Consider the following 14,187-nt stretch of genomic DNA (forward strand, 5'->3'; position numbering starts at 1 on the left):
ATATTGGTGTTGATAAAATATTGTGTATTTTTGCATAGTTGGTATTCAGCCATATAAAAGCATTGTTATCTGTCAAATAAGAATGATTCATGGAAATTACAAGTTATGCATTGTCAGCCCACCATCTATGATGTCAGTGTGATTGTCCTTTATAACCTATACCTCTCTAACCCCTTGTTGCAGTTGGGGAATCCACTGTCCTATTCAGTTATTCACTGAATTCATCTGATGGTTATCAGCATTGTCCCATACATGTTTTGTTGTTGTTCAGTCACTCAGTAATGTCTGACTCTTTGCGACCCCATGGACTGCAGCACACTAGACTTCCCTGTTCTTCACCATCTCCATGTTTAGGTTTTATAATTAAATATAATACAAGACAGAATAACTTGAGTTCTGTAATAAAATAAGCCTGCAATAGGTCAGCATGGTACTTTTCCAAGTTACTATATACATAGTATATAATACATGTATTATTATATATTGTTGTTGTTAAGTCACTCAGTCGCTTCCAACTCTTTGCAACCCCATGAACTGTAGCACGCCAGGCTTTCCTGTCCTTCATTTTCTCTCGAGTTTTGCTCAGACTCAGGTTCATTGAGTCGACGATGCCATCCAACTATCATCCTCTGTCCCCCCTTTCTCCTCCTGCCCTCAATCTTTCCCAGCATCAGGGTCTTTTCCAATGAATCAGCTCTTCGCATCAGGTGGCCAAAGGATTGGAGCTTCAGCTTCAGCATCAGTCCTTCCAATGAATATTCAGGATTTATTTCCTTTAGGATTGACTGGTTTGATCTTGCAGCCCAAGGGACTCTCAAGGGTCTTCTGCAGTACCACAATTCAAAAGCATCAATTCTTCAGCACTCAGCCTTCATTATGGTCCAAACTGTCACATTTGTTGGAGAAGGAAATGGCAACCCACTCCAGTATTCTTGCCTAGAGAATCCCGTGGACAGAAGAGCCTGGTGGGCTGCTGTCCATAGGGTTGCACAGAGTCAGACACGACTGAAGTGACTTAGCATGCATGCATGCATTGGAGGAGGAAATGGCAACCCACTCCAGTATTCTTGCCTGGAGAATCTCAGGGACAGAGGAGCCTGGTGGGCTGCCATCTATGGGGTCGCACAGAGTTGAACACCACTGAAGTGACTTAGCAGCAGCAGCAGCTCAAATACGTACATGACTACTAGAAAAACCATGTCTTTGGCTAGACAGACCTTTGTTGACAAAATGATGTCTCTGCTTTGGAATATGCTGTCTAGGTTGGTTATAACTTTTCTTCCAAGAAGCAAGAGTCTTTTAATTCCATGGCTGCAGTCACTGCCTGCAGTGATTTTGGAGCCTGAGAAAATAAAGTCTGTCACTATTTTCATTGTTTGCCCATCTATTTGCCATGAAGTGATGGAACCAGATGTCATCATCTTAGTTTTTTGAATGCTGAGTTTTAAGCCAGCTTTTTCACTCTCCTCTCTCACCTTTATCAATAGGCTCTTTAGTTCCTCTACCAAACATTTAAAGAGGAAGTAACACCAGTCCTTCCCAAATTATTCAAAAATAGAAAAGGAGAGAACACTTTCACACTCATTTTATGAAGCCAGTGTTGCCTTGATACCAAAACCAGACAAAGACATTACAAGAAAAGAAAATTACAGGTCAGTATCCTTGATGGACATATATGTAAAAATCCTCAACAAAATGTTAGCAAACTGAATATAATACATTCAAAGTATACACCATGATCAAGTGAGATTTATTCCAAAAACGAGAGGATTGTTCAACATCCACAAATCAATTGATGTGATATACCACATTAACAACATGAAAAATAAAAATCATATGATCATCTCAGTAGGTGCAAAAGAAAAGCATTTGACAAAATTCAACATCTATGATAAAAACAATGGGGGTATAGATGAGACATAGCTCAACATGATAAAGGATATGTAGCCTGATAAAGGATCAGAAGCCTGCAGCTAACATTGTACTCAATGGTGAGAGACTGAAAGCTTTTCCTGTTGAGATCAAAACAAGACAAGGATATCTACTCCCACCACTTTTATTAAACAGTACTGGGAGTCAGCCAGAGCAATTAAGCAGGAAAAAGTAATAAAATGTTGTGAGAAGTTGGAAGAGAAGTAAAACTGTGCCTCTTTGTAGATGGTAAGGCATTATATAGGACACCACCAAAAAAAAAAAAAAAAAAAAAAACAACAACTTAGAATTGATAAATGAATTCGGTAAAGTTAAAAGATGCAAAATCAATATCCAGAAATCTTGGACTCCCAGACCTCTCCCATGATATCTGACTCCTGCTCCAGGGTCTCTTCCCAAAGCTCCCAAGCTTCTGATCACCTGGGCTTCCAAGCTTTTGCTTAGATTCTGTCATCTCCCAGAAGACTCTGATAATTCTTACACCCAAGATCTTCTACTGAGCCTCTAAGCATCTTCATGCTCTGGCATCTTCTTTGCTCTTGCTGGCCCTCTCCTTGAGCTCTGTCCCTTTTCTCAAGGTACCTCCAATCTCTCTTGAGGTTCCAGGCCCCTCGTCTAGCCTACAATTCCTTTCCTATGCTCCCAATATGTTAAAATGGGCATAGGCAGGATCTCATTTGAACTTCATAATGAGCCCCATTTTTGCACATGGTAAAACTGAGGATTAGAGAAGTGAAATCATTGACTTGAGATTACATTTTAAATTGAAAGGCAGGGATTCAAATCCTGGTTTGAATCTAGAACCTACAGTTTTATCCCCACACTATATCTTATTAAAAATAGCTATCCATTAGAGGAAAAGGACTGAATTCCTGGAACTGAATTAAGCATTTCACTTAGGTAGACATTATTGTCACCATTTTACTTTGAGAAAACCAAAAACTAAGATTAAAGAACTAATAAATGGCAAAGCAAGGGCTAGAATTCTTCTGAATTCAGATTGATACACAGCCATTATTTCACTGTTTATCCCTGTGATGTACATCAGAACACTGATTTGAATCAGAAATGGTGATGAACTTAAGTCAAGAACAAAGTTTAGGCTTCCCTGGTGGCTCAGTGGTAAAGAATCTGCCTGCCAATGCAGGAGACACAGGTTCAATCCCTGGTCTGGGAAGATCCCACATGCTGTGGAGCAACTAAGCCACAACTACTGAGTCCTCCTGCTGCAAATAAACCAGCATGCCTAAAACCCGTGCTCCACAGAAAGAGAAGCCCACATATCAAAACTAGAGAGTAGCACCCACTTGCTGCAACTTGAGAAAACCCACGTGCAGCAATGAAGACCCAGCACAATCATAAATCTTTTAAAAGCAACATTTATAAAGGGACAAAATTGTGGGTCTTCTTTCCTTCCTCTCATATTAACACTAAATAAAAGTCCACCTGTACCAAACACTCCCTCCAAGATCTCTTGAGGAAAGGAAATTACAACCAAAGAATTTGAGTGAAGGACAGGCTTTCCTGTCGAAAAGTGATCAAACACTGGCCCCTGCCCTCCAAGGGATGTATCCCACTGAATGGAAAACTGGTCCCTCTTCAGTTCAGTTGCTCAGTCATGTCCAACTCTTTGTGACCCCATGGACTACAGCACGCCAGGCCTCCCTGTCCATCACCAACTCCTGGAGTTTACTCAAAATCATGTCCATTGAGTCAGTGATGCCATCGAACCATCTTATCCTCTGTTATCCCCTTCTCCTCCTGCCTTCAATCTTTCCCAGCATCAGGGTCTTTTCCAATGAGTTAGTTCTTCGCATCAGCTGGCCAAAGTTTGGAGTTCCAGCATCAGCGTCAGTCCTTCCAATGAATATTCCTTTAGGATGGACTGATTTCCTTTAGGATGGACTGATTTCCTTTAGGATGGACTGGTTGGATCTCCTTGCAGTCCAAGGGACTCTCAGGAGTCTTCTCCAGCACCACAGTTCAAAAGCATCAATTCTTTGGCACTCAGCTTTCTTTATAGTCCAACTCTCACATCTATACATGACTACTGGAAAAACCATAGCTTTGACTAGATGGACCTTTCTTGACAAAGTAATGTCTCTGCTTTTTGATATGCTGTCTAGGTTGGTCATAGCTTTTCTTTCAAGGAGCAAGCATCTTTTAATTTCATGATTGCACTCACCATCTGCAGTGATTTCGGAGCCCAAGAAAAGAAAGTCTCTTGTTGTTTCCACTGTTTCCCCATCTATTTGCCATGAAGTGATGGGACCAGATGCCATAATCTTAGTTTTTTGAATGTTGAGTTTTAAGTCAACTTTTCACTCTCCTCTTTCACTTTCATCAAGAGGCTCTTTAGTTCTTCACTTTCTGCCATAAGGCTGGTGTCATCTGTGTATCTGAGGTTACTGATATTTTCCCCAGCAATCTTGATCCCAGCTTGTGCTTCATCCAACCCAGCATTTCTCATGATGTACTCTGCATAGAAGTTAAATAAGCAGGGTGACAATATACAGCCTTGACATACGCCTTTCCTGATTTAGAACCAGTCTGTTGTTCCATGTCCAGTTCTAACTGTTGTTTCTTGACCTGTGTACAGATTTCTCAGGAGGCAGGTAATGTGGTCTGGTATTCCCATCTCTTGAAGAATTTCCCACAGTTTGTTGTGATCCACACAGTCAAAGGCTTTGGCATAGTCAATAAAGCAGTAGATTTTTTTCTGGAACTCACTCGCTTTTTCAGTGATCCAGCAGATGTTGGCAATTTGATCTCTGATTCTTCTGCCTTTTCTAAATCCAGCTTGAACATCTGGAAGGTCATGGTTCACGTACTGTTGAAGCCTGGCTTGGAGAATTTTAAGCATTACTTTGCTAGCATGTGTGAGTGCTAGCATGAGATGAGTGCAATTGTGTGGTAGTTTGAGCATTCTTTGGCATTGCCTTTCTTTGGGATTGGAATGAAAACTGACCTTTTCCAGTCCTGTGGCCACTGCTGAGTTTTCCAAATTTGCTAGCATATGAAGTGCAGCACTTTAACAGCATCATCTTTTAGGATTTGAAATAGCTCAGCTGGAATTCCATCACTTCCACTAGCTTTGTTCATAATGATGCTTCCTAAGGCCCACTTGACTTTGCATTCCAGGATGTGTGGCTCTAGGTGAGTGATCACACCATCGTGACTATCTGGGTTATGAGATCTTTTTTGTACAGTTCTTCTGTGTATTCTTGCCACCTCTTCTTAATATCTCCTGCTTCTGTTAGGTCCATACCATTTTTGTCCTTTATTGTGCCCATCTTTACATGAAAAGTTCCCTTGGTATCTCTAATTTTCTTGAAGAGATGTCTAATCTTTCCCAGTTGTTTTCCTCTATTTCTTTGCATTGATCACTAAGCAAGTCTTTCTTCTCTCTCCTTGCTGTTCTTTGCAACTCTGCATTCAAATGGGTATATCTTTCCTTTTCTCCTTTGCCTTTCACTTCTCTTAGGACAAAGGTTATTTTTTTTTTTTCCTGTCTACTTTTTAGGGGATTCTAAGCATGGGGAGGAAGAGAAATAAGCCAAAGTATTTGTTAGATTTTATTTTCTTGGGTTTCAAAATCATTGTGGACAGTGACTGCAGCCATGAAATTAAAAGATGCTCCTTGGAAGGAAAGCTATGGCAAACCTAGACAACCATATTAAAAAGCAAAGACATAACTTTGCTGACAAAGTTCCATATGGTCAAAGCTATGGTTTTTCCAGTAGTCATGTACAGATATGAGAGTTGGACCATAAAGAAGGCTGAGTGCTGAAGAATTGATGCTTTCAAATTGTAGTACTGGAGAAGACTCTTGAGAGTCCCTTGGACTGCAAGGAGAATAAACCAGTCAATCCTAAAGGAAATGAACCCTGAATATTTATTGGAAGTTCTGATGCTGAAGCTGAAGCACCAATCCTTTGGCCAGCTGATGCAAAGAGCCAACTTATTGGAAAAGACACTGATGCTGGGAAAGATTGAAGGCAAGAGAAGGAGAAGGCAGCAGAGGATGAGATGGATAGATAGCATCATTGACCCAGTGGACATGAGTTTAAGCAAACTCCAGGAGATAGTGATGGACAAGGAAGCCTGGAATGCTGCAGTCCATGGGGTCTCAAAGAGTTGGACACAACTTAGTGACTGAATAACAAATTTGTTACAAATGAGAAATGTCATTTTATTTAGTATGTATTAATAGGTTTCTGGAGCTGAATGAAAAGGAGTCCATGTCTATCCTCACCTTAAAGTGGGTACCAGGTAAGGAGGCTTAAAACCTGTGGCTGGGTCTTACTTTCCAGTAAGACCCCAGAGTCTTAATAGTCCACCAAATCAGAGAGTGGGGGTAGGGATGTTGGGCAGCCTGTCCCTACGGTAAGGATTGACTTTTGGTAGCCTTTTCCAGGCAAGTTCTAAGAATCCATACTGGGCAATGCCTGTGGGTTGAATAGTATGCACTCTGTTCTGCCCAGGCAAGGGTACAACATTCCGGAACTCAAGGGGACCTGCAGGGGTACGAGAACTACCACACAACAGGTCAGAGAGTAACCGTTCACCAGGCACCAACTCCTTGATCCTTGCAGCGTCTTCGTAGATGGTGTGTTGTGGTTGGAGTTTCTTTCTCTGCAGCAACTCCAGTAGCAGCCTCTGGATTCGGGGGGACTTGAGCTGGTACAAGTCCATGAGACGTTTGAACTGTTCCATCCATGCAGCACTGTCTCTCGCATATCGCTTCTGCAACATCCGCAGAACATGGTACAAGGCCACAAACGTCTCCCATTGGGGGAGCTCTTCCTTGTCTTTAGAGACAGGCTGTGCCTTCTTTTCCAGCTGGGGCAGCTTGAGGGCCCTACCTTCACCCTTCAGAGCCCTGAGATCGTTCTGAAACATCAGTGCCAGAGTTTGTTTTCCCACAGAAGCATGGGCACCTGAGAAAATATCTCTTGTGGCAGGATGAAAGTGTTGCATTCCCATCTCTTGGAGAACATGGGATAACTGCCGTGCCCGTGCACTCCTGTAAGGCTCTCCTAAAAGAAGCCAAGTTAGAGCCTTTGGATCTGGAACCCTGTAGGTCATTGATGGTAACGCTGGTGTAGGGATGGGCCGGGACTTTGCCTTGTGAAATGTGGGGAGCTCACTTCTTCTCCCCAAGGCTCGGATGTCCAAGGACTCTTTATCCACAGAGGGATAGAAGGCTGTAGGAACATCCTTTCTGGTTTGATAAAGGTGCTTTAACTTCTTGACAGCAGTGGATAACTGCTGTACCTGCTCCTTCCTATAGGACTCAGCTGAGGGATGCCAGCTGAGATCCTGTGTGGTCTGAGTCCTGTTAGTAGCTGACAGTAACACTGGCTCATGGATAGGGAATGGCTCTCCCCAGCTCTCCATTTCTTTCCTTCTGATTGGAGGGATCGCTTTTATGTATACTGGGCTCAAAGCATCTTTATAGCATCGTGATATATCTCTGTGACCTGCCTGTAGGTTCTGCTGGAGGCGTTTAGCCACAGCTTTAAGACTGTACAGATGTGTCTGTTTCAAATATCCCTTTGAAGTGAGATGCTTGAGGAGTTGGCTCAGTCTATGGAAACTGTCCCTTGAAAGTTCTTCTCCTGCTTCCAGTCTTATTAAGACATTACTAATCCAGTCCTCATCTGGGGAATCAAGCGTTTTAGCTGGCATAGAGGTAAGGGATGGGTACAGGGCTGTGGTTGGGGTTGGGGCAGGGGCAGGGGCCTGGCCCTCAGTCTTGCCCTTTTGAGAATCCTGAGATTTTAAGAGCCACTTCCACGTGCCATCTTTGGGCCTGCGTTTAGGTTTCTGTGATTCTCTGATAATTTCAAGTAAGGGGGACTTTGGCTTGTGGAGGCCTTTTGGGGTCTGGGTCTCCATTCCCATGACTTGTAAAAACATGCCCCTGCCTTTCTCCAAGAGCACATCCTCTTGTCTTCCCCATGACGTTGTCACGGGATGTGCTTTAAGAAGTTGACTTTCCTGTTCTTCCACATCAAAATGATGCCCTAACACTTTGAGGGGCATTCCCTTTTCTTTTCCCAGGGCTACAGGAAATGGTGTTTTGAGGGGGCTCTTCATAATTGTTGGCCACATAGTCTTATCCCTAACTGGGGGACTTACCTGTCCATAAAACAATCTGTCTTTTTTAGGAGCCATTTCTCCTTTAGCTGTGTCTTCCCTTTTCTCAGCAAGAACCTCACTTACTGTTGCTGGCTTCGATAAGTTCACTCCTTCCTTTGGGAGCTCTGTTTTCCATACTCTCTGCTTTACTGGGAGCATTGCCTCTGTAAGTCTTCTTGGCTGTTCCTTCTCTTTACTCATACTCTCCTCATCCTTCTGTCTTGCCTTCTTTTCCTCCTCTTTTTTCTCTGTCTTCTCCATTTTTTCTTCTTCCTCCTCTTTCTCACTCAGACTCTTCTCCTTCTCATGCAGAGCCTTCTCTTTCTTACTCAGACTCTTCTCTTTTTCACTCAGACTCTTCTCCTTCTCACTCAAGCCCTCTTCCTCCTCACTCAGGCTCTCCTCTTCTTCACTCAGGCCCTCCTTTTCCTTCTCACTCAGACTCTCCTCCTCACTCAGGCTCTCTTCCTCTTCACTCAGACTCTCCTCCTCACTCAGGCTTTCTTCCTCCTCACTCAGACTCTCCTCCTCACTCAGGCTCTCTTCCTCTTCACTCAGACTCTCTTCCTCACTTCGGCTCTCCTCCTCACTAAAGTCCTCCTCCTCCTTTTCCATGTGTGGGGCCCCACCTTCCTCCTTGCTGAAGGGCTCCATCTCTTCCTCATGTGGGCCCTCTTTTACCTTCTTATCGAGCTTCTCTTTCTCCTGAGTCAGTTTCTTTTCCTTTTTCCTTATTTGAGTTAAACTCTTTTTCTTATGCTTCCCAGCCAAGCTGTCCTCTAATTCCTCTTCACTCAGGCTTACTTTCTTTTCCTTCTTCTTCATCAGGTATTTCCCTTTCTCTTTCTTGAGCAGAATCTCCTCCTCCTCCTTCTCCTCTCCTTCAATGAGCCTCTCCTCATCTATCCTCTTCTTAGTTGGAGCTTCCACTTCCTTCTCAATCAAACTCTCTGATAAGCCTTCAAATAGTATGTCTCTGATATTCTCTAATAACCACTTTACCTGGGTCTTTTCTGGTTTCTTCTCCTTGATTATCTTTAGAAGCTTCTTCAGCTGCTTTTTTCCTAACAGATTTTGCTGCTGGGCCTCCTTTAACATAGTGTCTACCTGGGTTTTATCTAATAGTATATTTTCCTGGACCTTCTCTAATAACCTTTGGTCTTCCTCCAAGCTCTCTTCATTGGTCAGTATTCTCTCTTCAGTAGCTAGTCTGTCGTCTTCTAGTTTTCTCTCTTTCTGAACCAGCTGCTTCTCTTCTCTGGTTATTTCCTCTGGTTCTTTAGAAAATTCCCACCTCTGGCCATCAGTTTCACTCATTTCCATAGAAAACAGTTGATCTTCCTCAGGTATTCCTGTTTCTTGCAATGGCACTCTATTCATTTCTCTAATTATTTTAGCCAGGATCTGCATCAGGTGACTCTCTTTCTTCCTTATATCTTTTTCTCTGGAACTAGTCTCTCTTCCTTCAGAACTAATCCCCATCCCCATATCCAGTTTCCTCATTTCCTGTATATTCTCCTCTTGAATTCTTTTCTTTTCTTCCTTAGCAACACCCATCTCCTTGGCCCTAACGTCATAGGCCAGTTTCCCCCCTTCTTCAATAGTTTCTTTCTCTTCTTGAGTTGCTTTTTTCTTTCTCTTAGTTACACCAATTCCTTCCCTGGCTATTGTCCTTTCTTTCTCGGCAATATGCTTCTCTTCCTTGCCCATAAAACTGTCTTCCTGAGTCAGTCTTTTCTCTAAAGCCCTTGCCTGTCTTTGCTGGGACTTTTTCTCCATTTCATCGGCTTGTTTCTTCTCTTCTCGGGACAGTTTCTCTTTTCTCCAGGCCCATTGTTTTCTTCGCTCACTCTCTTTCTGACCCCATATTCTCTCATCCTGGGCCTGTTTCTCTTCTGGTAGGGCTAATTTTCTTTTGTGGGCCCATTGTTTTTTTTCCTTGCTGATTTTCTTCTCTTTTTCCATGACCCATTTCTCTTCTTTTGGGGACACTTTCTCAATTTTCTCTCTACTTTTCTCTTTTGAGACCAGTTTCATTTTTCCTCTGACTAATTGGGTTTTTTCCTCAGCTGCTTTTGGAGTCAGTTTTTCCTTTTTCTGATCCTGTCTCTTTCCTTCCTGGGCCTGTCTCTCTTCTGTCAGTGACAGTTTCTCCATTTCCCTGGCCTCTCCCTTCTCTCCTAGGTCCACTTTTTTCCCTGAGATCTGTCGTCTCTTTTTCTTGGTTATTTTCTGCACTTTCTGGGCCCCTCCCTCCTTTTTCCAAGCTTTGCTTGCCCTTTTCTGGATCTGTTTAACTTCTTGTTGTGACAGTTTCTCCTTTTCTCCAAACATTTCCTCCTCTTTTTGGCTTAGTTTCTGTCTTTTCCTGGCTAATTGTTTGTCCTTGGCATCTTCCTCCTTTTCCTTAGCCTGTCTCTCCTTCTGATCTACTTTCTCCGGTTTCTCAACTTGCTTTTCCTTTTCTTGGATTTGTTTCTTTTTATGGGCCTCTTTCTTCTCAATCATGAATGATTTCTTTTTTTCTCGGATCAATTTCATCTCTTGCTTTACCAAGCTGTGTCTTTTTAATGTCCGTTTTCCCTCTTTCCCAGACAGTCTTTCCTCTTCTTTAGACAAATGTTCCTCTTCCTGGGCCAATTTTTCCCTTTCCCAGGCCTCTTCCTCATCATGTTTCTCCATTTCCCCCATTTGTTTCTTTATTTTGCGATAGTTTTTCATCATTTTTTCAATATGTTTCTCTAGGTTCTGGATTATTTCCTCCTTCTCCTGGGCCAGCGCCTCCTCTTCCTCACCCAGCTCCTCCAGTTCCTCATTGAGCTCCCCCAGTGCCACAATCATCTTCTCCAGTTCCTCACCCAGCACCTCCAATTCCTTTCTCAGCTCTTCATCTTCCTCACTCAACTCCTCCTCTTCCTTGCTCAGCTCCTCCTCTTCCTCCATCAGCTCCTCCTCTTCCTCCATCAGCTCCTCTTCCTGGGCCTGCCTACCTTCTTTGTGGTCCACCGTACCCTTCTCCCAGTACCATGTCCTTTGTCCCGGGGTGACCTTTCCCCTTTCCCAGTTCACCCTCTTTCCTTTTCCTAGTAGTTCCTCTTCTTTCCCAGTTCCCTTCTTTTCTCCTTGGACTAACTTCTGCTCTGCCTTGGTTAACTTCTTTTGTGAGATGGGTGATATTTCTTCCTCCTCAGCTCTTTTTTCTTTTTGAAGGATCGATTTCTTGTCCTTGGTCAGTTTCTCTTTTCCCTGCATTAATTTCAAATCCTGCTTACTCAGTTTTCTTGCTTCCCCAATTATTTTCCCTTTTTGCATAGCTAGTGTCTTTACTTTTTGGAATCTCATTTTGTCTGATACTTGGTCATCATCTAAGTAAGCAACTTTCTTTTTCTTGACTTTAGAAGACACCTTGCCTTTCTTTAACATTTTTTTAGCTCTTTGTTCTTCTTGTTCTCCGGGTCCTACTGTCTTTTCTTCCTTGACAACCTCTGTAACCACTTCTGTTACAACAGGTATTTCTTCCATCTCTATGTCATCCAGTTCTGAAGAGTCCTTTAAAAGAGGACAAATCTCCTGGAAGAGATCCCAGCTGGGCTCTTGGGGAGCAAGTATTGCCTGAGCCCAGTTCACCAACTCTTGACTCAGATCTCTTAACATTCCTGGATTGGAACTTGCTATCCTTGAGGTCACAAGATTGCAAATGTCATCCCGCCAAGATCTGGTTTCTGATTTGGTCGTGCGGCCAGGCATCCCAGACAAACCATGACCAGCCTTTCTAAATACCTTCGTTGCATCTTCTTCTTGCTCAGCAACCTGGATAACCTCTTTCTTGGGCTCTTCTGCAATTGTTTCTGGAATTTCCTTCAATTTTCTCTTCTCTTTCAACTTCACACTTACTTTGTGGTGGGTTTTTTCCATTGCTCTTTCCCAAAGCCTTTTCAGGTTTTCTTGTCTCTCTGCCTTAGGGATCACTTTTCCATAATCTCTCATGTCCTGTTGATCTATGGCCTTTGTAACTCCCATGGCCTCCACTGCCTCTCTGGCCTTCACTGCTTTTTTGATCTCCAAGGCTTTTGTGGGTTCTGTGACTTTTGTGGCCTCCAACACAACCTCCTTTGATTCAGTATCCACTTTGGATGTGACTGGGCTGAAAGTACTTAGCGACAGGTCTGGCTCTGAGGCAACATCCTGAATGTCAATTTGATCTGATTCCTTGGCTTCTCTCTGTTCATCTTCATGCTCTAAAGTCACCAACACAGGGCTCAATTCTGTCTCTCCCTGCTTCCTGGAAACTTTCATGTCCTTTTTAACTGCAGAGATATTGGGAGAAAAGTAATTGAGAAAAACACAGAGGTCCCGAGTGAGATCCTCTGACACACCTAGTTCAATGAACTGCTGTAAAAGGTAATAAAAAGTACAGACAAAAGCTTTATGGCCCAGAAGTGCCTGCTCTTTTATCCCAATTTCCATATCCCTAAAGAAACAAGACCTTGGTATTTGTTGTGGGAAGATCCCCCAGAGAAGGAAATGGCAGCTCACTCCAGTATTGTTGCCTGGGAAATCCCATGGACAGAGGAGCCTGGCAAGCTACAGTCCATAGGGTCCCAAAGAGTTGGACAGGACTGAAGTGAGTTAGGACAGCACAGCACAAAGAAATGAGACCTTGATATTTGTTGTGGGAAGATCTGGAGATGTAAATGGCAACCCACTCCAGTATTCTTGCCTGGGAAATCCCATGGACAGAAGAGCCTGGCAGGCTACAGCCCATGGGGTCGCAAAAGAGTCACACACAACTTAGTGACTAAACAATAAAAACAAATTTGTTATGGGGTAGATCTTTCCCGGAAAGCTTACTTTCTGTGAAAGAGTCCTTACTTAAGTCTGTCACCACTGGTATCTTTTTATATAACTTGGGCTTATTGACCCTGACTTTTGATGCCCTAAAGCGGGCCCCAAATATACCAAATATATTACCCCATACATACTGAGATTTTTGCTCTTTGCTGTAACACGTGTCATTCTTTGATCTGGTTTGGCGATCTTTGCAGGTTCTGACCAAATTCTGAGTGTTTGTTCATCAGGTTCATGATCACTTGATATAACTAAAACCAAAGGAGGTTTCTCCTCTCTGTGTGACAAGGTCAGGTTCTCATTTAACCGCTGCTCCACCTGAGTAAGCAGGTACTGGATACCACTAGCTTGAATTCCCATAAGCTGGTCCAGAGAGATTTCTCCAATAAAGTCTTCCCTACAAAAGTCAAGGTAAAACAAGAATTATACTGAGCCATCAATAAAACAAAATTAGAGGAAAAGGAGGAGAAGAAGGAAGAAAAGGAAAAGGAGGTAGTGGCTTAAGGATAGTGGAAGAGGCAGGGCTAAAGTAACTGTCTAGGACAGAGTAGTTCAAGGTAAAAGATGGATAAAGAGCAGCAAGAAATAGAGTAGTCAGAGTGACCCAAGATGCTTCTTTAGTTGAGAGATCTGGGGACTTGAGCCTCGAAGAATCTTAAGGAAGTGAGGAAATAATGGAAGAGCAGGCTACTCAATGGACAGAAAAAGAGGGTGGTCAGCTACAAATTGCCACTTGCCAAGGACATTTGCCATCTGCCTCTACAAGGATTAAGTCATGTGCAACTGTGGTTGTTGACCTTTAACACACCCTGAACTGTGTTCAGGAGGTGGAGATCAGGAATAAGGCAGTCTTCTTTGAAGAAACTGGCAGAACAGATCTTTAGATAGTTAGATATTTTCAGGAACTGATTTTAGGTGCCCAATTCCTTCTTTTTTCTTTTTTGAACTTTTAATTTTTTATTGAGATATAACCAATTAACAATGTTGTGATAGTTTCAGGTGAACAGCAAAGGGACTCAGTCATACATATACAAGTATCCATTCTTCCCCAAACCCCCTCCCATTCAGGCTGCCACATAACACTGAGCAGAGTTCCATGTGCTATACAATAGGTCCTTGTTAGTTATCCATTTTAAATACAGCAGTGTGTACATGACCATCCCAAACTCCCTAACTATTGTTTCCACCTGGCAACTGTAAGTTCATTTTCTAAGTCTGTGAAAATGTTTTGTAAGTTTTTGTTTTGTAAGTAAGATCATTTGT

General features: G+C 42.8%; 1 protein-coding gene across 1 annotated transcript in view; it reads right to left on the reverse strand.

Annotated features, from left to right (window-relative positions):
• Positions 1–6,276: 6,276 nt before the first annotated feature.
• The window catches only part of LOC129630645 (WD repeat-containing protein 87-like), a 29,850-nt gene continuing 21,939 nt past the window's right edge, over positions 6,277–14,187 (reverse strand). Inside the window, exons 5-9 of the mRNA XM_055551151.1 lie at positions 13,048–13,321; positions 11,210–12,468; positions 10,089–11,107; positions 9,079–9,980; positions 6,277–8,895 (exon numbers count right to left, since the gene is read on the reverse strand). Of these exons, the coding sequence (XP_055407126.1) occupies positions 6,277–8,895; positions 9,079–9,980; positions 10,089–11,107; positions 11,210–12,468; positions 13,048–13,321 (6,073 nt within the window). The remainder of the gene's footprint in view (positions 8,896–9,078; positions 9,981–10,088; positions 11,108–11,209; positions 12,469–13,047; positions 13,322–14,187) is intronic.

Source organism: Bubalus kerabau, chromosome 17, assembly GCF_029407905.1.
Source record: "Bubalus kerabau isolate K-KA32 ecotype Philippines breed swamp buffalo chromosome 17, PCC_UOA_SB_1v2, whole genome shotgun sequence".
Taxonomy (NCBI): Eukaryota; Metazoa; Chordata; class Mammalia; order Artiodactyla; family Bovidae; genus Bubalus; species Bubalus kerabau.